General features: G+C 38.8%; 1 protein-coding gene across 1 annotated transcript; it reads right to left on the bottom strand.

Annotated features, from left to right (window-relative positions):
• Positions 1–493: 493 nt before the first annotated feature.
• Positions 494–23,440, bottom strand: LOC140139280 (methyltransferase-like protein 27). The gene is made up of 5 exons (XM_072161064.1): positions 23,228–23,440; positions 17,571–17,684; positions 11,862–11,997; positions 5,912–6,004; positions 494–678 (listed from the first exon to the last, which is right to left on the bottom strand). Exons 1-5 carry the CDS (start codon positions 23,429–23,431, stop codon positions 494–496), a joined length of 732 nt encoding a protein of 243 aa, XP_072017165.1. The 5' UTR covers positions 23,432–23,440.

The following is a 23,440-nucleotide window of genomic DNA, read 5'->3' as shown; positions in this document are numbered from 1 at the left end:
TAGTTATACATGTATATTCCAATGAATTACACCAAACTGCTGGACCTTTTGAACTCACATATGCTATAGGTGAGCTAACAAATTAACCTTGCTCCCATTGTCCCTATGGTCAATTTCAAATTACAGTGCATTTCAAAAAAGACCTCTCAGTAAAATCAGCATATTATACTACTGCTGGCTGTTTATATGCCTTAATACATGCATGCATGCTAGATAGCTGGGCTAATTAGCCATAGGCCTAGTTAATTAGCTATTGCTAAGGTCGCGTATATGTGTATGCGCAATTATAGCTCTAGTTGTAACTTTTTTTAGTTGGCATCACACTCATCACGCTCTGCGTTTAGTGATGTCCACATCTCATTTTTATAATATTGCATTTGTTTATAATTATTATTATTATACATTTATTATCATAAATATTATTGTTATTATATTTATATTTATATTGTATATGTTGTGAAATGAGATGAAATAAACGATGAAACTATGAAAATCATTTTGCAACTTTAAGAGTGTACACAATGTTGTCTTCAACATCGTATATATACATGTTCTTATGTTTCATAATACTTGTAAAAACACCTGTTTCTCGCAGTGAATGTAATTTGGCATCTAATTTTGAACCGAAATTTTGAGGTTCAACTTCATCCTCTTGGATATCGAAAATAATTGTCCCGCCTGAAAGAAATACAGAAAGAATAAGAAATACTTTAAATGTGCTATTGCTATCACACGGTGAGGCTAGTGGTACACATAGCAATGGCAATGAACTGTCTAGAATTTATGTGAGAGTGATATAAATGCAATTGGCTGTCAAATCCCAAGCTGACAACATTGTTCGACTACAGCTGCAGTATGGTAGAAGATCAATCAATTTAACAGGAACGATCCTTACGTCACTCTAAACATGTTAAAATATTTATGACCCCAAATATCAAAGTTTAGGGGTCAAAGGTCAAATGCATTACTCGTTGATGGTCGATAGACGTCCCAATAAATCGGACTTAGTCATCGGTCAGTTCTACAGCATAGATATCCATGGCTAACGATGGTTAACTATGGAAACATGTTAAAGGACATCAAGAAAATTTTCTAAGTTATTTATTTTCAGCTCTTTCGAGACGAGTAATGGATATATTCTGTAAATTTAGGTTTTGTCTGTGACTGCTAATGTGAGGCCGTCGTAGGTCGTACGGGACTCAAACTCGGTGGGTGGGTGTAGTTCTGTCCTGGCAAGAAGATGTTTATGTTCATTAAGTCATCCGACCCCGGGGCCCCCTCCCAGGGGTCATTTGAGGTAAAATGACTTAAAAACTGTCATATGGGCATGAAACTAGGTCGTACGGGGCTCAAACTCGGTGGGTGGGTGTAGTTCTGTCCTGTCAAGAAGATGTTTATGTTCGTTTTAAAGTCATCTGACACCGGGGTCCGCTCCCAGGAGTCATCTAGCTGAGGTCAAATTACTAAAAAGTGTCGTATGGGCATGAAACTTGGTAGGTACAGTCAACATTTAAAACAACATTTTTTGAAGGTCATTTTGGGGTCATCCAAGGTCACCACGGGTCATCTGAGGTCAAATTAGTAAAAACTCATATATGGGCATGAATCTTGGTGGGTACAGTCAACATTTAGAGTTATAAGTTTAGATCATTTTGGGGTCATCCAAGGTCACCCAGGGGTCATCTGAGGTCAAATTACTAAAAACTGTCGTATGGGCATGAAACTTTGTGGGTACAGTTAACATTTAGAGCCAAATTTTGGAAGGTCATTTTGGGGTCGCCAGGGGTCATCTGAGGTCAAATTAGTAAAAACTGTCATATTGGCATGTCACCATCAGCCTGGTAATCGCGCCCAGGCGAGAACCGCTAAATATGGTAACCGCCTAGTCTATTTTAAAACTGATGCATCAATGACTATGTTCATCATGTCATTGTATCATTCTCACATACATTTAGGAAATGAATTTGGAGAATAGAGGCCATGCATGTGACATATCATCCCGTAAATATGGCGGACTACTCAAATGCATTCAACAAAAGCATGATTGCAATCAAATAGGTTGATGACAACATTTGATTGAATGGACTGCACTCCGCCATAACTACGGTGAAGGACACCGGCTCAAATCCTTTGTTTGGAGCCAATCGATAATTTCATGCAGGGCCTCTATACTTTTTGTTAATAAAATACTATGCTGACCTCACACTCCAGTAATTTCAGATCATTGAGCTCAGTAATACATCAAAGAATGTCTTCCAATTCATGAAAACAATTAGATAATCTGCATATCGGATTAAAAGCTTGAGGCATTTCAATTGCAAGGCCCATTACTTATACACCAACAACAACATAGGCCTACAAGTGTATATAATGTAGCATGTGCACACATTATCATGTTGTGGATGGTGAATCAAGCTGCAGTGCCTACCCATTCCCAAATAAATGCAGTAACCAACCGGTGTTCACTCATGATTGACGTACTGATCATTATGTATGATTTAAACTCATAGGTTTTGGCAATTTGGGATGGGGTGGGTTCAAAATGACCCCATAGGATTATACGGGGTAAAAATTTCAAATTGCTCAAATACCCCTTTCAAATATATCAAATTATTTAAATAAATAAATAAATAAATAAATAAATAAATAAATAAATAAATAAATAAATAAATAAATAAATAAATAAATAAATAAATGAAAAAATTGAACAAATTGTAGCGTAGCATTAAAATCATAATAACCATTGCTGGCAGGCGGATTCGAACCAACGATATTGACATTACCAGTCTGATGCTCTAACACTGAGCTATGCCATCATCTAGTAATGAGGGTCGAGTTTTTAGCGTATACAGTGTTTGTCTGCGATAATGCCGCCTTGTGAAATAAATAAATATACAATCTCAATTTTTAATTTAAATTTATTTGATAATTTTCTAACCTATATTTTCTTTAGAGCAGGGACAAATATTTCCCCTTTTATCCAATTTGGCCGCTAAATAAGAATCTACTTCTTTTATTACTGATTTAATTCCGCGATTTGTTCCATTCAGCAATATCAAAGATTAATGTCAAGCATCTCACGACAGATATTTAGTTGGCTTAGTGGTTTTGCACAGTGCTTTTTAACCGGGAGGTACCGAGATCGATTCCCACCTCTGCCTGCAATTTTTTTTCAAGACTGGGACATAATAACCTGACATTCGCCGCTGACATTCGTACGGATTATTCCCACTTGGTCCAATCCCATTTGGTCCAATCCCACTTGGTCCAATCCCATTTGGTCCAATCCCACTTGGTCCATTCCCACTTGGTCCAGTTCCCACTTGGTCCAATCCCATTTGGTCCAATCCCACTTCGGCCAATCCCACTAGGGCCATGTCCCACTTGGTCCATGTCCCACTAGGGCCATGTCCCACTTGGTCCATGTCCCACTAGGGACATGTCCCACTTAGTCCATGTCCCACTAGGTCCATGTCCCACTAGGGCCATGTCCCACTAGGGCCATGTCCCACTAGGGCCATGTCCCACTAGGTCCATGTCCCACTAGGGCCATGTCCCATTAGGGCCATGTCCCACTAGGTCCATGTCCCACTAGGGCCATGTCCCACTAGGGCCAGGTCCCACTAGGTCCATGTCCCACTTAGGCCATATCCCACTAGGGCCATGTCCCACTTAGGCCATATCCCATTTGGACCCGTACATAGGCCTAGATGTACTTAAAAAGATGAAAAGCTTTAGAAGAACAGAAAGGAAAAAAAATGAGATGATGTAGGAGGAGAATAAGGAGGATGAAAAGGGAGAAGAATAGACAGGAAGGAAAAGAGAAGGAATCAGTAGGACAAAGGAAGGAGATGGAGACTGTAGGAGAAGAAGGGACTGTTTGCCAACATAATGCCGGAGACTATGAACAGAAATGACCCATAAATGATGATCTTTGGCTTGTATAATAATTATGTGCATAATCATACGAAAGTGGCATTTTATCATAAGCCTATGTAATTTGCATAGCTCGCATTATATTATCTAGACCATTTAAGGTTTGCAAATTGTGCGAACGCACATCGTCACACACCAATGTTGCAAGAAAGATGAGAGTATCTTCTATCATGCACGATAAGGTGATGAAAAAAAAATACACTGTTCTACGGTCGGTCGGCCTTTTTTTTTTTCTTTTTTTTTTTAATGACCCAAAAAATCACCAAAATTTGTAAATAATTTGCAATTTCAGAAAATACAAATAAAAACTTTTGTTCCTGAAATTTCCGAAATTTGGGTCGACATTCATTTGTACAGGTAAAAAAATTTCCCAATTTGTTCAAACTCTGGGTCGGTCGGGCCCGTAGAACAGGGTTTTCTTTTTTCGTTGCCTATAACAAAAACAAAATTGCTCCTTTCAGACTCAAATCAAAATGGGTACCATTAGACTCTGAAAACCAAATATGAAATTTGTCATCTAAGATTCACGTGACCACAACCAAATCTTGCAACAAAAGAAAGAAATGCTCTTTACAATAAACTTTATAACATCCACGATATAGTCATCAAACCACCCCCCCCCCTCCAAATGCATGATAAAGCTCAACATGTACATAACACACTCGTAGATATGTACAACTCCAAATATATCAACGAAGATGGGGCCTTTCTTGACCCATATAACTCTGATATTAGAACAAGCGGAGTTATAACTTGTTAAACTTTGCTCCTTCCGTAAAAGGGTACATTATTTTGGCACTACATTATTTCTTTTTTTCCACATTGCTGGTATTAAATATCAAATGGTCATAATTGGCGGTCACTTCAAATCATCGCCAACTGAACGAGGTTCAGGAATGTCCTCTCATTGTTAATTGTTGGTTAACCCACCACTTGAACAGGATTTAACCAAAGCAAACAAAGACTTAAGCTTTTTTACGAATGCTTTACATAAGTATAAGCTTATTATCCTCTTCAACAATAGGATTAAAGATTGGTGCTTGACTGGAATTACGTGCTAGTGTCATTGGTTATTGTTAAAACGCAATAAGGTGTGTAATTGCAATATTTCCTCTGAATAGGAAAGACTCTCTACATCGAACCATGGATGCTGGTGGTTCGAATTAAGCCCGATCCTGACTCCACTCCGCAGCGGTATGCGATGCTGCGATGCTTTTCAAACATCTCAGCATCCCGCGATGAAATTAAAATGTACAGGTGGAGTCAGTATCGGGCTTTAGGAATCCAAACCCAATTCGAAATGATGCGCTTGAGAATTCAACAATATAAATAATGGTAGCTCTATTATAATACACATTAATGATAAAATTCCAAAATATAATACGTTTTCTGTCTTTGCTTGTCACGTGGTAGGCCTATGTTGAAGTTGCGATTATATTTTTAAATAATTTTCAAATGAATAACAACAAGACAAGTGGCCGAGTGGTCTAAGGCGCTAGGCTCATAGAGTATAAGACATGCGCCGTGAGTTCGAACCCCGCCTCTGCCAAACTTTAAAAGAAGTAAATTAAAATTGTACTTTATTTTTAATTTCATATATCCATTACTCGTCGATACACGAAAGAGCGAAATAAATAACATGTTTCCATAGTTAGCCATGGTTAGCCATGGATATCTATGCTGTAGAACTGACCGGTGACTAAGTCCGATTTATTGGGACGTCTATCGACCATCAACGAGTAATGTTGGTCAAATAAAATTGGTCTGATCGAGCTCAAATTCAACAGGAATGATCCTTACATTATTCTAAACATGTTAAAATATTTATGACCCTAAGGGTCCAAGTTTAGGGGTCATTTCGTCAAAGGCCATTTAGGGGTCCTTTCTGCTTAACGGCTACGGCTAGGTTTAGATCTATAGCTAGATCTAGTTCAGCTTGTTCAGTCTCTACCGAATGCCAAATTTATATATTTACCTGGTCTGACCATGCGAGCAATTTCTGGGATATGGATTTCTTCTATATGCCCTGGTCCAACAGCAGCTGCAATCGTTGCACAATCATAGCTATCTGTGTTGGAATAATTCAAAGTAAAAACAGTGAAGAACGCGATCCTTTTATTTGCTGAAGAGATCGATGCATTTAGTAAAATTGGTAATTAACTTTGATGATTAGAGAATAAAGGTATTGTTTTTAGCCGCTGTCGTGCATCTATCGTCTCATAATCATATAACACGGGCAATATCATTATTTTAAGTAAAACAACGAGGCGAAGCCGAGTTGTTTTACGCCAAAAATAATGATGTCGCCCGTGTTATATGATTATGAGACGATGGATGCACGACAGCGGCTAAAAACAATACCTTTATTCTCATTCTTAAACACTTCAATTCAAATAAAAATATCATAAGTATTACAAATTATAATCAAATTAAATCCTACATTTTGAAAGGCATTTTACCTAGGGCTTAAAATCGATCAGTCCCTTTGTTGATATGCGACTCCGATTGCTTCAAATAGCGAGTACGCGTATCGCGTCGTTGCACACGCGCTGACACGTGTGATATGTTAGCTTCGGGAGGGGGGGGGCAAGTCCGCCCCTAGTAATACTAGAGCCCCGTGCTGGGGCAAGTCAGCCCCAGTGGGGGGGTAAGTTCGCCCTGATAAAAAGAAATGGTTATAATACCGTAAACGTTCGCCTAATGGCGCTACGGATTTCTTAAAATGAGAGAGCGCCATCCTTGTAAAATCTCAACAGCATTAACCTGAGCAACCTCGACATAATGCCTCAGAAAAAACCTTTTGTGACATGACCATACACTTAGGTCACTAGGTTAGTTACTAGTAATACTAGAGCAGCAAATGTTTTTGGGTTTTTTTTTCTTTTATTCTTTCTCAAAGTGCCTTAATTTGTAAATCGATTCATACATATACCTAACTCATTTTGGTAAATTTTTTCTAACATTATAATTTCTTCATATTTTGTGAATATTATTCAGTTCAAAACTGCACTGTTCTGCTGTCTGACCCGATAGCTCAGTCGGTAGAGCAGGCTCTACACCACATTTCGCCATACTGCATTCTAGAAACGATTGCTGTTAGAACAAGAAAAAAATTTAATTGTAATTATTGCACAGGTCACGGCGACCCTGTGACCTTTCCGGAAAAAAACGAGTGGCAGGTTTTTCAAATAAATATTTTCTGTGTAAAAACTGTACCATCAGATAGGTAATGGAATATATGAATATTAACTGTACATCTATCACAACAATTTTTGAAAACAACTTGCGTCACAATTGATCTAGTATAGTATAGAAGGTAGAGAATTTATTTCAATCTTATATACGCCATTTTTTTTTTAATTAAGTGAAAATTAATTCTGTAAAAACTGTAATTTTTTATGTAATTTTCACATTAGACCCGACAAAAGATTACCGTTTTGTTGTTATGATAATCTAATCTTTTGATTTCGTAAATAAAACTAGGGGTCTAATGTGGATTTAAGATGCAATCTGGAACAATCCAATGCCTTGTCAAAAGCATTTGCTTCAAAATGGAGTTCGTAATACAACTTCCGCCACTGCGGGAAACCACATGCACAGCAGAGCACGTGGCCGATATCAAAATCGATTTTATGTATTGTGTATGTAGGCCTATTCATAGGACCCTCGTATTAATTGTCTCTCGTGTGCTTGAGAATTCAACAATATAAATAATGGTAGCTTTATTATAATACACATTAATGTTTTAACAGATAAAATTCCAAAATATGATGTAGTAATGAAGTTGCGATTTATTAATATTATAATGTTTAAATTTTCACGATGACACAATGAAGTCCTTCGTGGTCGAGCGGTCTAAGGCGCTGGTCATATGGTATACGTGATAGCGGCGCAGTGCAGCGTGGGTTCGAGCCCCGCCTCTGCCTAATAAACTTTCCTTCTATTTTTAATTTCATATTATGTTAGGGAAATGTGGCTGGGAGAATGTATGTATGACGAAGAGTGGTGTGAGCGGGCGCATTGAATGATGAAGGGTACTGGTTCGAATCTTGAATACTGCCCCGCTTTTGTGTGAAGAAGCGTCAAGAAATGTTTTGGGAAGTTACTTAACTCCGTGGTATCGGAATCAAGCACTCTTTGTATGACGATCATTATGATCCAGGTTCAGAACTCAATGCGTGATATACAACGCACTAAAGAGTCTATTGTTCTATTGTGTCCGATTTGAGCGCTGACATATTGGAAAATGCTGCCAATCAATATGCATGAAGTCGTGCGATCGACACGTACAGCTGTTCAATTGGGCGACTTTATTGTTAGGTGCTTTTATTCATACATTGGGCGTATCGAGCTGCATCGGTTGGTCCGCAATTATATTTAATACAGTATTGTAGGCCTATGAGTATTATTTGCTTTGCTTTATTGATTGATTCAGAAATAGTATGGCTACATGCTTTTTGAGTTATTAGCAAATATATCACATTTGAAGTCAAGAGTAGATTCGCTTGCCAGTCCTATATACGCGGTACTTATATAAATTATTATGGTAGGCCTATATATGATAAAACACGATGTGGACCGCGGCTAATGTCCTTAAAATACTACAGTAGGAGCGATACACGTCGTCATCATCCCTATATCTTCGTGTTAAACATTGCCGTGATAGTACAGCGAATTCTCTCGTTTTTTAACAGCTACGCATCGCGATTTTGTTCGAGATAGGCCGAGCGACTCAGGCTAAGCATACCATGATAAGGCGCCGTCTGGGGTTTACTTCTCTTATCTTAGGTTTATGTTCCTTATTTAGGATTAAGGCGCCTTATTTGGGGTTGGGACCGGTTTATCTGAGGTGTACGTCCCTTATCTGGGGTTACGGCTCCTTCGGGGGTTTAGACTGCCATATCTGAGTTTACGTCTCTTATCTGGGGTTAAGGCGCCTTATCTTGGGTTTAGATGTCTTATCTGAGGTTTACGACCCTTAATATCTGGGGTTAACGACCCTTATCTAGAGTTAAGGCACTTTATGTGGGGTTTAGATACCTTATCTTAGGTTTATGTTCCTCATTTAGGGTTAAAGCCCCTTATTTGGGGTTTGGACTGCTTTATCAGCGGTCTACGTCCCTTATCTGGGGTCACGGGGGATTATCTGAGGTTTATATGCCTTATCTGGGTTTAGACTGCGATATGCTAAGGTTCTTAGCCACAGGTAAGGAACGTAAACCCAGGATAAGGCCGTCTAAACCGCAGGTAAGGCGCCTTATCCCTAGATAAGGGATGTAAACCCAAGATAAGGCAGTTTAAACCCCATTTAAGAGACATGAACCCCAGATAAGGCGGAAATGAAACACTTATGCTTCTGCTCTCATTCAAAAATCACATTTACGCTCTACCAAATGGGGGCCATCTTGGATTTCTGGGCAAAAATTATGTTGTAACGTAAAATTAATGTCAGATTCGGATTTCTTGGGGGCGACTTACCAGAAAAAGTGTCTTTGTACACGATTTTAGGTAATCTGGTTCAAAACTTATTTTTTTCAAGATGGCGCCGGCGGCCACCATCTTGGATTTCTGGGTAAATATGAGTTCGTAATGTCAAAGTAATGTCAAATTTGAAATCCTTGTGGTCGACTTAGCCAAAAAAGTGTCTTTGTACACGATTTTAGGTCCTCTTGTTCAAAACTAAATTTTTCAAGATGGTGCCGGCCACCATCTTGGATTTCTGGGTGAAAATGATACCGTAATGTCAAACTAATGTCAGAATCGGAATCCTTGTACTCGATATATCCGAAAAAGTGTCTTTGTGCATGATTATAGGTGCTCTGGTTCAAAACTTAAATTTTCAAAATGGTGGTGGCGGCCATTTTGGATTTTGGCCTCTAGCGAAAAATGCCGGGATTTTCGCGAGGGACATGGTGGCTATTTTTTTCTAAATGGTCCATAGAAGTCGAATCAATCGTCAAACCTTACTAGCCAGAGAGTGGTCACCACATCAAACTTTTTCACCTAACTAATAATCAAATGAGCGCACAAACCCACCTTTATTTACAACTTCGGCATTTATGATTTTAGGGCATAAACGGTGGTATGAGTAATACTGATATACCACCTAACTTTAAAAAATATGCTTGCATGTAGTTTTATCCTTTTTAAAGGTATTATTATCAATATTTTGCATAATACGCCGATGGGGCGAATCCGCCCCGGTATGTCCGCCTTGGGAAAACACAGGGCGGACTTGCCCCCTCACATACAGGGCGGACTTGCCCCAGCGGTACTCTTTTTCTTTACCTCGTGTTCAAATGCCTACTAAACACAAAATGCATAATATGTTGGGCAAAACGTTCACTTCCAAATAAATATAAGAACGAAAACCGTCTCTGCAAGGTCTTGAGATTATTACAATATTACTAATTTTTTTTAAAAAGTAATCTTCCTTGACTCGGAAACGTTTTTTGATAATAATTTCTGTGGCGACATGTATCGGACTGTCTTATATTCTTGGGTACTTAGCTATGACGTGTGCCGGCTAATTACATCATCATTATACTTTTCCAGCAGTCGTGATCAGTGGGTGGACTTACCCCGAGGGTGAACTTGCCTCGGTCTCCCCTATTTGGTTTTGAAATTCGGACGGCACACCCAGTCAAATTTTTTCCTAGTACAACACCAACTCCACCCTCCCGATGCCCTGACACCCAGGGGTATAGCCAGCTTTTTTTGGTGGTGGGGGGGGATAAAATTTCGGGGGCATAAACGAAAAAAATTACAGTTGTATCATACAATACATAGAGACTGTATGTCTTCGAGCTTTAAAAATGCTTTATTTGGACGATGTGCGAACGTAGCACGCAAACATTTGGTATTTTATTTTTATTGCCCATTCAGGATGGAATTGGATTTATCTTTACAATGTGCGTACGTAGCTTGCAAAAAAATGATATTTTACACTATTTTAGCCCATGATCGGGCTGAATTTTGACCAAGACCAGATCATCTGTGATCAAGCGTTGGCAAGATTTAAATTTTGCACTTGGACTTTTTTTTATTTCTTTTTTTTATAACCACAATGACACACATACACACGCAGACTCGCCCTTATAAAAGAGCACGTGTATCAGGAACAGTGTCATCGCCCCGATATCTTCATGGCAGAAATAGCCATGGTCATTGATGGTAGGGAGAATCCACAGCCACGCATGGCCATTTTGTTCCGACCTTTGAGACACATAATGAGCTGAGGGACATCCGACTAAGGCTACTGACAATAGCCTGGTATGTGACCTCTCGGTGTGTGAGTGAGCATGTATACGCCATTGGCTTTTAGACTGCTTGCACGAGTGAGTGCAGCTAGCTATACGCTGCGCTATAGTTCGGCACATATAAAATCAGAATATTTTTGTCAGTTTTTGAGTTCAAGACGCAATGGTTCTTTCTCAAGACGCAAGCTAACTACTATCATATCCGTTGAACACGAATATTTAAGTGCAAGGAACAAAATCTGGCTTCTTTATACTAAATCAATTATGGGCGATATTCATCATTTTCTACCCCGGTATCCAAAGGTTTATCGTCTGAATATTAAATAGTGCACAGCACATTCACGTGTTTCGACCCCGGGTATTCATTTCAGTGTCTCTACTGTATAATGTAATTATTAACCGGGCAAAGTCGGTGTGTCAGGTACGTCTTGCAGGACTGTAGCTCATGACTGAGTTCATGGGTCGAACGTAGTGTCTTTAATAAACTTTATAGGGAAGTTAGGCAAACCATGTTCGCGCTGAAACAGTGTACTTAGTTTGACGTGCGTGGATGCCTGGTACATCTTTGGGTAATGTTTTTCCTGCTTATGCTGGTATTTCGAGACAGGGGCAATGTTCCCCCTGTCAGCCTCCCCGACTGGTCGGTACATACGCTACTCCACTCACCGTTTGAAATACTTGTTGGTTTGTACTTATAAATCGCCTCCTCATACACTTTACCGTAAGTATTCTTTGGTATATTTGCTATCATGCCATGTGCAGGCTCCAGAGCATCAATGTTTACAAATCCACGTTTACGCAGCTACGGAAACAAATACGAATGTGGGAAATTAAATGAACAGTTATACAGACAGCAATAAAAAGGCTAGCAATTATTTTAAGGTGTTGCGATTTGGTAGTTCACAGCCAGTGGCGTTGCTGCCGGGGCAATTGCCCCCCCCCCCCCCGGCAAAAATTGCCAATTTGGGCCCTGCCCCCTAGTGCAAAGAAAAAAGAGGAAAAAGGAGAGAGAGGGAGGGAGAGAGAGAGGACAAAAGAGAGCAGAGAGAGGGGCAGAGAGGGAGAGGAGGGGAAGACGTTTATTAGCAATAAGCTTGGCAAAAATTGTCTATTTGCCCCCCCCCCCTCCCCCTAGTGCTGGGGAAAAAGAGAAAGGAGAAAGAAAGAGAGAGGACAAAGAGGGGGAAGAGAAGGGAAAGAGAAAGAGGGAATCCATACGATGTGTAGTTCCATACGATTATTATCAATATAGGCCTACTCGACAATATACTTGACTTCTTGAAAACAAAGAAATAGAAAGCTTTTTAAATGCTAAATGGCACAATAACACCTATAGGAGCAGTATATTGCAGGGACGGATTTAAGCAGTGGCCCGGTGGCCCGGGGCCAGTTGATTTTGCCTCGGGCCAGCAAACTTCCAACAATGCTGGCCCGGCGGGCCACTAGATTTTTGATCCTGATATAACTCATATGACTGAGGCAAGATATAATTAGTGATGGACACAATTGGACACAGCTCCACTTGTCACCTGTAGGCCTACCTGTGTGTAATTTATATTTTTATTTAATGATTTTTTTGTCTATTAAATTTTGTTCTTATCCTTGTGTTGCAAGCATACGGCCGCTTTTTACGGCGATGTAGGCCTACATACTATTTCCAAGCTCTTTCATGCTCTATCTGATGATGATAGCGATAACACAAATACCGCATACTTGAACCTTTTCTTTTGTGAACTTTTGGAACTATAGATTAAGGAAAGACTACTGACTGAACTTGTGTTAGTGACTAGTCTCTCTATACTGAGTATGCTCAAAATTATTAAAAATGTTCAGGTTTGCTTGAATTAAAGTGGCACCATAGATCCCGGAAAAAGATTTTTATGGTACATCGTGGCACAGAATAAAATAATGTTAACACACAAGTAACATGTGTCAAGTTTGGTAGGCCTAATTGGTAGTCTCTAAATTTAAAAGTCGCATTGGAACGTGCAGGCCCATAACCAGGATTTTTGTTCAAAATTTGGACCTTTTTGACCGACAAGGACTGAAAACCTCTATTTTTTTGCTAGCTACGCTTGTGAATGGGTCATTTGGCAAGGGTGGTGTTCACCACCTGCCCCCTGGTTACGGGCATGGGAACATGCTTCTTTATTTGCACTTTTTGCAGTAGAACATACTGAAAAAGTTGGGCCAGTAAATTTATTGCAGGGCCAGTAGATTTGCCGTTTCACTGGCCCGGAGGGCCAGTAGAAAACTGAAACCCAAGTCTGTCCCTGGTATATTGACTAATAAAAATAAAACAATAAAATGGCTAACCCCAAAAGAAAAGTCGAAAAAGGTGGTAAAGAAGGCTGTGTATGACATGTTTCTTGCATTGCATGCCCCAACCGAATTATGCGATATTGATTTTGAGATACAGGCAAACAAAGGAAATATTTTATTTAGTTTCCTGTTGTTTTGGGAACTCTTTAATTACTCATATCTTTGGAACTGGTTGTTCAATTTCAATGAGGTTTTCTGCAAAATACAGCTTTGTAAATGTTTTTTACTATCCTATAAGAAAAATCTAATATTTCCGAGTTCCGACTGATTTTCCTTGATCGCATCACATATTGTCAATATCGACACAAAATTGGCCGATTTAGTCATTTACCATTGAGCTAATTCAAACTTGGGCCGGATTTGCCATAAGACTAAATGGGTCGTGGCCCAGGCCCCTAAAATTGCCTACACACTTAAAACTACGGGGTCAAAAATGACCCAAACGGGGTCATTTTTGACCCCAGCATAGTTATCAACTAAACACCATACCACTAACGGGGTCATTTTGACCCCATTGGTCGGGGTCATTGCAATGACTACGTATTTGGGTCAAATAGTAACCCCATTGGGGTCAAAATATTACCACATTTCGGGGTCAAATGAAATGACCCCTTCAAAAGGGTTGCCTTATTGGGTTACTTAATGACCTCATTTCGGGGTCAAATGAAATGACCCATTTGAAAGGGTTGTTTTATAGGGTTACTCAATAACCACATTTAGGGGTTGTTTGGATTTTTTTTAGTAGGCCTATGGTCATGCTGGTCCCACCAGGACATAAGTGTGTTTCTGCAGAGAAAGCATTACATAAACAGCAAACTGCAAAATGCATCTGTGTATCACACTCACACACAGTCAGTCATCGCCTATGACAGTTCACGTATTATAAGCTTACATGATATAAGCTTATAACAACTGCAGCCAAGACACCAGCCACGACAGCATGAAATTGGAATGAATTTGCGTGCATAGACAAGGGTCTATATGCATCCTTGCAGTCTCACTTTTCAACTAACTTTTCATATTCCATCATGCAGACAAGCACACACGACAATCCGCTGAGCTGCACAATCAGAACAAATATGGCGCTGATGTGACCACGTGAGCCGATGCACACCGTGTGTGCAAATAGTTCCGAAATGCAAGTCATTATAAAGTTGACAAATTGGGTAACTTCGGTCAAAAAATTAGTTTTATTTATTAATCAACAAACATTAATTGCAGCTCATGTTTAAACTCATTTATGAATTGAGATTTTCAAAGCGGAAGATTGAAACTGATATCAATGCGCGACGGTATCGGCAAAATGACCACTAAGTTTTTGACCACGTTCGTCATGGCTAAAATGACCTCGTGAAAGTGGTCAAATTAAAACAGTACAACCCCCTTGAAGGGTCAAAACAACCCCAAACGTGGTCAATTCAAAATGACCACGGAAAATATAACCCCGTAGTTTTTAGTGTGTAACGTACCGGTATGTTCCCCAAAACACCATGTTTTGGACCGAAATATGGTAACATTGCAAAATTTTACGTAAAATTTAAAGTTCATTTCTATTAAGACCACATTAGTAGTAAAAAAAGCAAATTTTCTCGTTGAGCGCGCAATTTCTTTGAAAAAGTAATTACCCAGTTTACCATTTTCCTTCTTGACCCACTGTATTGCACAGTTTTAATTTATTTCCTTTTTTTCTTTGATATTTTTACTCTGAAAGTACACTTTCTTTTCGGTGGGGTTGCGTCACACCACTCGCATCTACCCCCATTTTTGTTTGGTGGATTTGGGCCCCCGCCCCATCAGGCATACCCCCCCCTGGAAAAAAAATCCCAGCTACGCCACTGTTCACAGTATCTTGCAAATGGTAGTGAGCTTTGGCAAAATTGCTTTGATCATTTCATAGCGAGTGTGTAGAAGAATTGAAATGTCACAAGATATACCTTTGTAGGTCCTGTGTGGTTCTTGAGTTATGTTGTAAAGATGGCCGAAACAACAACACTTTTGTAAAACGTACATAACTCATTCACAACAATAAATCAAGCAAGTTCTTAAAGTATGTGATTTGTAGAATAAACTTATTTGCAAAAAGTGTTATTTTTTAATAGTATTAATATATTGATTTAGATAATGAAAATCGATCCTTTGTGGCTGCTTCGACCAACAATACCTCGTCTACCCTTAATGTACGAGTAATTTCACCCCTGTATATACTAAACAAAGACAATTAGGTTAAAAAAAACAGCAGCCAATGCATGTTTCTTCTAGCTCTGCTCTGATTTAATGGGTTGAGGATTAAAGAAACGGTGATCGAAAACAAAAAAAGCAAGGAACGAAATCAAAAGTTGAATGTGCTAAATATCAAAAGCACGGCGCTGCTGATTCTCTTGTTCGTGAACTTGAACACTTCGTGTACATAAAAATAGGCATCCAATTGAATTTGCATCCTCCATGGGATTTTGGATCATCATGTCTTTATTTCTTGGCCTATAGTTGCTGGTTCTAATGATTTTCATTATTTTGCTGTCTGTATTTTATGTGCAATCAAGCATAGGAAGGGGTGGGTGGAATAAAGTGCCTACCTCCACCTTTCTGTTGACCGACGTGTTACTGGGTTTGAATTATGTGCATTTAAAACACCTTTATTAAAAGGGCTTTCGTGATCCACAGCATCATCTTCCCACTTTTCTCAAAAAAAAGTTGAGATTTTGATACCACTGAAAACCACTGGCTACATAATGTTTATGTACATACAATTTCTTACAGATTAATTCGTTTAGGAAAAATATCGTGAACGTTGAATTACGTTTTGGTACACCAGAACGAAATTAAACACATTGTCTATGGAGCAGTGTAATACACATTATCATGCATAAACTCACAAATGTAAAATCGGAATCAACTGAAATTTTGGGAATACGTTTTTGTCGTGAATATCTACTGCAAAATGTCATAAAATGAGGATGCTAGGATCACGAATTTAAGTAAATAGTTTTTTGGTATATAAGTTAACAAAGAAGTTACGTTTTTACAACAATGTACGTACCAATAAAACTGAAGTATGATAAGAACTGTGTAAAACTTGCTACAGTGGGTTAGCATACTTCCGCCTGTTTCCATTATCATCTAGAAACACTGTGATTTCAATTTGGAATCCTTTAGTATTGCCTCATGCCTAAAATTGCAACTTTGAGTGATTTTAGACAATAAAGGCTATCAGTGTTTGTAGAAAATCGGCAATAATTTTTATGTACAGAGATTCTCGGTGTAATAAAGTTCACTCTTTAAATTATTCTGCTTTCCAGCTTGATTATATCCTAACTTTTCTCGTCACACCAAATAGCGCAGAAGACAAATTTCAGTAGGCATGATATTAACCAAGGGCAATCATAAGAAAAAGGTACGGCCATTATGCCTACTGCAATTTCTCCAAATATAACATGATCATAAGACAATGTCATTGTTCATTCATTAAACCTCCTTAACTTTAAATGTTTGAATATTCTCAGTCATCCAGGTAGATAAACATAGTAAAATGAGTACGGTATTAACTGAATCTGTTCATCTGGACTTACAATAAGCCCTTTCGCAATTACAACTGCGCATGTGAGAAAAACAAAAGTCGCCAAATAAAATTGGAGATAAATACCAGGAGGCTACTGTACATTTCCAATGCGGTGAACTGTGCCGTTTGCATAAAAACATCTTGTACTGGAATTTTGCCGATTATTTTGTCTTTATTTCTTCATGATACATTGTATTTGATTAAATATTGATATCATAAAGAAATAAAGACAAAATAATTGGCAAAATTCTCACAAAACTAACCCCCTGGATAGTGAACCATAAGTACCAAATTCAAAGCATTATTAAAAAATATTTTACTCAACATTGAGTGAAAAGGTCAACACTCAACAGTTGAGTCAAAAATTACTCAACATTGAACTCATATAGGTCACAACTCAACAGTTCAGTAAAAATTACCCAACATTGAGCTCATGTTGAATAATTTTGTACTCATTTGACTGGCAATACTGCGACATTATTGTAACTGAGACTCACCTCAATCCCAGCTAAGCCTGTCCCAGCAGCAATGTCAATTATTTTAGCTTGTTTATCACTCACACTTTCGGCTACAATTTGGGCAATTACTCGACCATTCATATAATAAGCACTCTAAACGCAGGATATGAGAATGGAAATAAATAAACATATAGTGAGAGAGAAAATGAAATACAACAAGCACACAATAATATAATAACAAAGAAGTATCTACCAAAAAACGTTTCAAAACGTAAAAAGCGGCCAAAGTTTAAAAAATCTTTCCTGTGTGGCTTTTCACCCTTTTTTAAACTTGGTCCCATTTATGAAAGTTTCTAAAGACCCAGAGGATGATTTAAGGAAGCCCCATCATGCACTGTAAAAGTGTTATCTCGAGAGTTTCAACTGCCACTTAACTTTTCAAATCCCATTGAACTCTGTGCAAAAGATGTTGTTTTAGAATTGCCCGTGTGTCATTATTACTTGGTCGATTTCAGATCTAAAGTTATGTATGCATGAAGGATAAATCACACCTTCTGTAGATAACATAAAATGTGAAATCGACCAACTTTTTGAAGGTGTTTTTATTGTAAATATATCTGTCCAAATTCCAATTTAACCATGCACGTGTGTATGCAGTGGGCGGGCAGTGGTGTCATGTTCACTCACACAGCTGTGCTAACCGCAAGACTTGCTGGGAAGTGCTTAAATCATCCTCTGCTAAAGACCCATACGAAGTCATCTATAGGCTACTTGTTGGTTTTCTTAGTTGTCAGTGTTTATTTTGTAGAGCAAATGAATTAATGTTCGTGCGTAATTGAAGTTTTTTTCCGTATAGACGTTATAATGTATTTTGTAGCAAATACTCACTTTGTTTAATTCTTCATCGTCATGTGCGATTCTGCGCCTTATGTACAGATGTAGGGCCTATATGTAGCAGGTTGACACACAGTCAATTTGCTAAGTATATATAATACTCTACTACTCTTTATGATCACGCAATATAATAAAACATAAACCTTGAAATGTTTTTGATAATGGTTGCATGTAAAAATTAGGACTCATTCTTCATGTTATTACTACTTTACTAAATGGGACCAAGTTTAAAAAAGGGTGAAAAGCCACACAGGAAAGATTTTTAAACTTTGGCCGCTTTTACGTTTTGAAACGTTTTTGGTAGATATTAATTCTTTTTTGAGGTAAAAAATATTGCGCGCTAAGTGGTTCTTTGTAGCCATGCGAGGTGAACTAGTTAGATATCCATATTTCGCGGTTAATGGTGCTTTTAGAGCCCTGCTGGGCAAACTAGTTGGATATCCATATTTCGGGGTGTGTGGTTTTTCGACGCCCCGCGAGGCATACTCGTTGGATCTCCACATTGCGCGGTCGGCCGGTCTTTGTAGCCGCGCGGCGCACATGCGAGGTGAACTAGTTGGATATCCATATTTCGCGGTTAGTGGTTTTAACGACCCGTAAACACCCCAATCAGCTGCATACCGCATCCAGCTATTTTATTTATCAAAATACTAGTTTTTTAATGCTATGGGGTTAACAGAATTATTAAAAAAAATTAATAGCTGAACCCAATAGTTCAGCCAAGGACTGGAAACGACATATTGATGACTTTATAGAGTGTATTCAATAAACCCAAGGCGGAACGAGAGTTGCTAAGTAACCGCTATCCGAACCATAAACACACATGCATGATCAGACAACGAGTATTCAATTTCCTCATAGCATCCCACGTTGTTCACACGTCAGTCGAATTTGGCGGTGTTGGTTTGTTAGCCCTCCAAGTTATAACATCGTTCACTTTGTGTTGAACATTGTATGTGAGCCTCGCTGTAATAACATAAAGATCAGTCTGATCAGTGTGATATCACAGAGCAGACCCTTGAGAGGGCACTTGGCTCATTTGCATGGCAGTCGGACTCTCCATTGTATTTGATCATTTGTGTATGGAGTGCAATGGCGACCCGTCATTGTATTTGTTCATGTGTGTATGGAGAGCCACTCTTGGAGCCCATGGGACTTAGGCTAGGTCCTCAGGTAGAGTCAGACGCTGTATGTACTAGAAACGCCCATTCTTGATTCTGCGTTCATTCAATGTTAGCATTAAATTTGCATTGCCCGGCGGCCCCGCGTAATGGAAAAACCTGAATTTGTTACATAAAAAGAAATGAAAATTAAAAAGGCAAGGTTCCACCTGAGTACATATTAAATGGGTGTAGAATTTTTTTTCAAATATATATATGAATTTAGACAAACATACGGGATATAATGAACCTTTGCATTGACGCCATGATGACATGATTTTATTAGTCGTTTTATATATCACCTATACCGTGTATCATAATACCAGTATTTGTAATTTTATATTATATAGAACTAATATTTTGCATCATAAATGCGCAGTTCATATGCACAGACGATTACTAATCTTCACGACTTCAAAATAACATGTTACAAAGCAGGTAATAGGTGCTGGCCTTGTCCTATTGTACTTGTTCATTTGTGTATGGAAAGCTCACTGACCTGTTAATAGAGGTCAATGGAATAGCTTCTTTATGGGGCACCTCTCCATCGGTTTCAGGGCGCAGTTCATTGAACTCAGCGGGATTCTATTGCAAGTGCTTTTATATTATTACAAAACGGATCGTGGTTATTGCCTTGACAAACCTAATAAATAATTCATACCAGGGATGAATAAATCCAGGGGTACGGACATTTCATTGGTCGCAAACCACCGGGATTCGATACAAGTTTGCGTTGTAAATGAATGCGTGAATAAGAGTGTCATCCCTTGGCGCGATATTTGATTTCTGAATATACTCAAGTTGCCGTTGAAAATGCCTAAAAATCATCAAGATATTGCAATACTGTCTAAAGTGATGTAAAATTGTGGCAAATTTGTATGATTTATCGCACATAATTTCTGCGTAGCGTGGAGAATCATTTACATAGGATTTTGGAGAAAAAATGTGATAATTTTAGGGAAATATAGAATGGCGGAAGAAAGAAATAAAACATTTTCCTGGAATGTGTAGACCATACTCTTTCTGTTCCTATTGATTTCTATACTGAAATAATTCTTAAAATGAAGTTGTTGGATGATTTTAGTTGGCATTTCTAGAACGTAAACATGTAGGCAGATAGTAGAGAGGGCACTCTATTCACGAGATTTCTTTTCCAACGCCAAAATAGCACGAATTTTGGTGGGTTGCGAGTGAAGAGTGTCCGCACTATCGATGGACTACGTAACTGTTCAATAGGTTTTTGTAAATGAGCTAGTATTAGTGGGTAAGCTGTACATCTCTTTTGCATTGTTAAGACAACCACGCTAGGTTTTTCGATCAACGTACTATGCGTGTTTGGTCAAGCGAGGATAATTTGTAAAGCAGCAAGTAATGGTGAGGATGTTGCCCTTTTTAACTACTTCTGACTTTTGATTTAGCCCAAAATGAATCAATAAAATCGTGTATAAGATATTTGTGGGGATATTTGGGCGCTATTACAACAATTTAAATAAATGGGCACTTCTGGGTTGGATATATTATAGACTCTATAGAATTTAAGTATGATATATTTTCGATGGTAAATATATTTTCACTTTCAAAGTTTGTAGTTTTCATAATTGCAATTTCTTAATATTATATAAAAGGTGAGAATAAGACTATAAATGTAAGAGTATGGGATAATTTTGATTGTTAATAAATGCGAAACGCCGGCGGTAGACATCAGCAATATCAGGGATTGCCGCGATTCTTGCAGTAGCTTTTATGAATAGAATACAATAGTGGATACAATAGCGGATACAATAGCGGAACAATAGAGCTCTCTTACGGGCAAATAAACCTCGTCGCGTTTTGCTAAATTTCACTTCTTCTTTTTCATGAACTAACCGTTATTTTTTTAAACTTGTGGCAAAACTTCGACCGAAGTTTTTAATATATTTAGACAATAACTGCGCACTTAAATTATTTGGAGGTCTTTGTGTGAAATCGGAGGGTTTTGTTTTGGGCCGAGGTATTTTCCGAGGAAAAATACCAAGGCCCAAAACAAAATCTGACAAAACCCGCTCATGCGATGCCGTCACGGTTCTGTGATTGGTATAGCTGTTGTTCTCGGCGCAAATGTCCAGTTCGCGTGTTTTTTTGTATGGTACGTTATAACAATAATTTAAACTTTTTATATTTAACAGCGTTTTATGTATAGTAAGGGGCTGTCAATTTCTTCGGAGGGGGGGGGGTCATGAATATACGGGGAGGGAGGGTGGTCATAGAAGTTTTAACACCCAAAATAGGGGGAGGGGGTTATTGAATCATTAAGGGCTGGCTCCGCGCGCCTACTTTGCACACGCGATCAAATTTTAACGCACTCCGCACACTTTCTACGCTCGAGTTTGGGTGCGCTCCTCGCCTTTGTTCCGGCAATGAATAATTTGTCTTGAGTCTGTGTAGGCGGGGGGGGGCGAAAAACATTTCGACCCAAGATAGGAGGGGGGGCATAAAACAATGTTCTCCGTCACTGACATATTCATGACCCCCCCCACCCCCCCACCCCGCCGAAGAAAATGACATCCCCCTAACATAAAATGCCATTTTGATTTGTTCAAAATATTAGATATGACTGTAATGAATGACATTAATGAATTTGCACCATCTATTTTGAGGTCCTTGATTGTCGTGGAAATTGAGTGGAATTTTGCCCATAGCAAAACCCTCCGATTTCACACAATTACCCCACAATAGAGTGTACGCAGTTGATTATTGTCTAACGTTTTAGTTCAAGAGAAGTGTCGTGTATATGGTCAATTACAGCCAAAGCGGGACAAAAATTGTCTCTGGGGCCATTTTAAAAATGTTTTCCTTTTCAATTCTAGACTTTTCAAATGAGAAGATCATAGCTAGTGAATCATCAGGTGGAAGTGCCATCGGATTGAAAAATAACTTTTCTTGCTAGACCAAATAAAGTGTTTAATGCGCATATGCATGTTACCCACGAATTTAAGCCTTTTTCACCTGTTGTACGCCATAAAATTTCACTTTCTTTAATATCTTTCAACATTTTAGCTTCAAATTGGCTTCAAATTGGCAAATTTTTTTGCACTTTGCGTGGAAGTTGTGTAGAAAATCTTAACCTGGGAGCAAAATGTCACTTTCAAATTCGCGCGCATATGTCTCCTTCAATATTCATATTTGATTATTGGCAGCTATAAAACATGCTACTTTCGCTCCGATTCAACATATGTTCAAGGATTTTACACCAACAACCTCCCTCCCCCATGCACAAAGAAATTTACGCCACTGCTTCCCCCTACACACGCACCCCCACACAACCACCACAAACTTATGAAGTCCTGCACCGTATCGCTGATCAATTGGGCCCGTGCGTTCACATTGCCCCCGGGTCCGTAATGGCTCTCGGCGGCACTGTGTTTTCGGGCACCCTTTTCTAACATTTTGTGAATGATGTCGAAAACGTTTTGTGTTTCCTGGCAGGCAAATAAGATTACCGGATCAACATTATCATCAAAGCAAAGAGTAATTAATTTTCGGTCCCTAATACACAAACAAAAGACTTCCCATTGTACTGTGTGGGATGTCATATTAAAACATGAACATGAAACGACCTGGCACGTCCAATGTTGATAGGACAAAATAGGGCCTACAACTTACATATGGGAATTGGTAAGTTGAATAATACTCCACCACACTATCAGTACATCCTGCATTCACTTGTTGCCCGGCTTCCGTCAGTCCAACACGCCATTCAGTTACCTTGTCCGCATATTGCTGCTTAGAATTAGAAGGTAATTTAGCAAATATTGCACGATCTTCATCTGTAAGAACATATCGATGAATGTGAGTTGCAGTAGCCATTATATACTC

The sequence above is a fragment of the Amphiura filiformis genome, chromosome 2, assembly GCF_039555335.1.
Source record: "Amphiura filiformis chromosome 2, Afil_fr2py, whole genome shotgun sequence".
Classification (NCBI taxonomy): domain Eukaryota; kingdom Metazoa; phylum Echinodermata; class Ophiuroidea; order Amphilepidida; family Amphiuridae; genus Amphiura; species Amphiura filiformis.
The sequence above is the reverse complement of the archived record's forward strand: the minus strand, read 5'-3'. Positions and strand labels throughout refer to the sequence as shown.

Excerpts from the sequence above, each read along its gene's own strand:
- LOC140139280 (XM_072161064.1), bottom strand. The coding sequence starts at position 23,431 with ATGGCTACTGCAACTCACATTCATCGATATGTTCTTACAGATGAAGAT. Across the intron at positions 11,998-17,570 it reads CAGGCTTAGCTGGGATTGAG|CTGCGTAAACGTGGATTTGT; the intron begins GTGAGTCTCAGT and ends TTGTTTCCGTAG. Across the intron at positions 679-5,911 it reads TGCTCGCATGGTCAGACCAG|GCGGGACAATTATTTTCGAT; the intron begins GTAAATATATAA and ends TATTTCTTTCAG.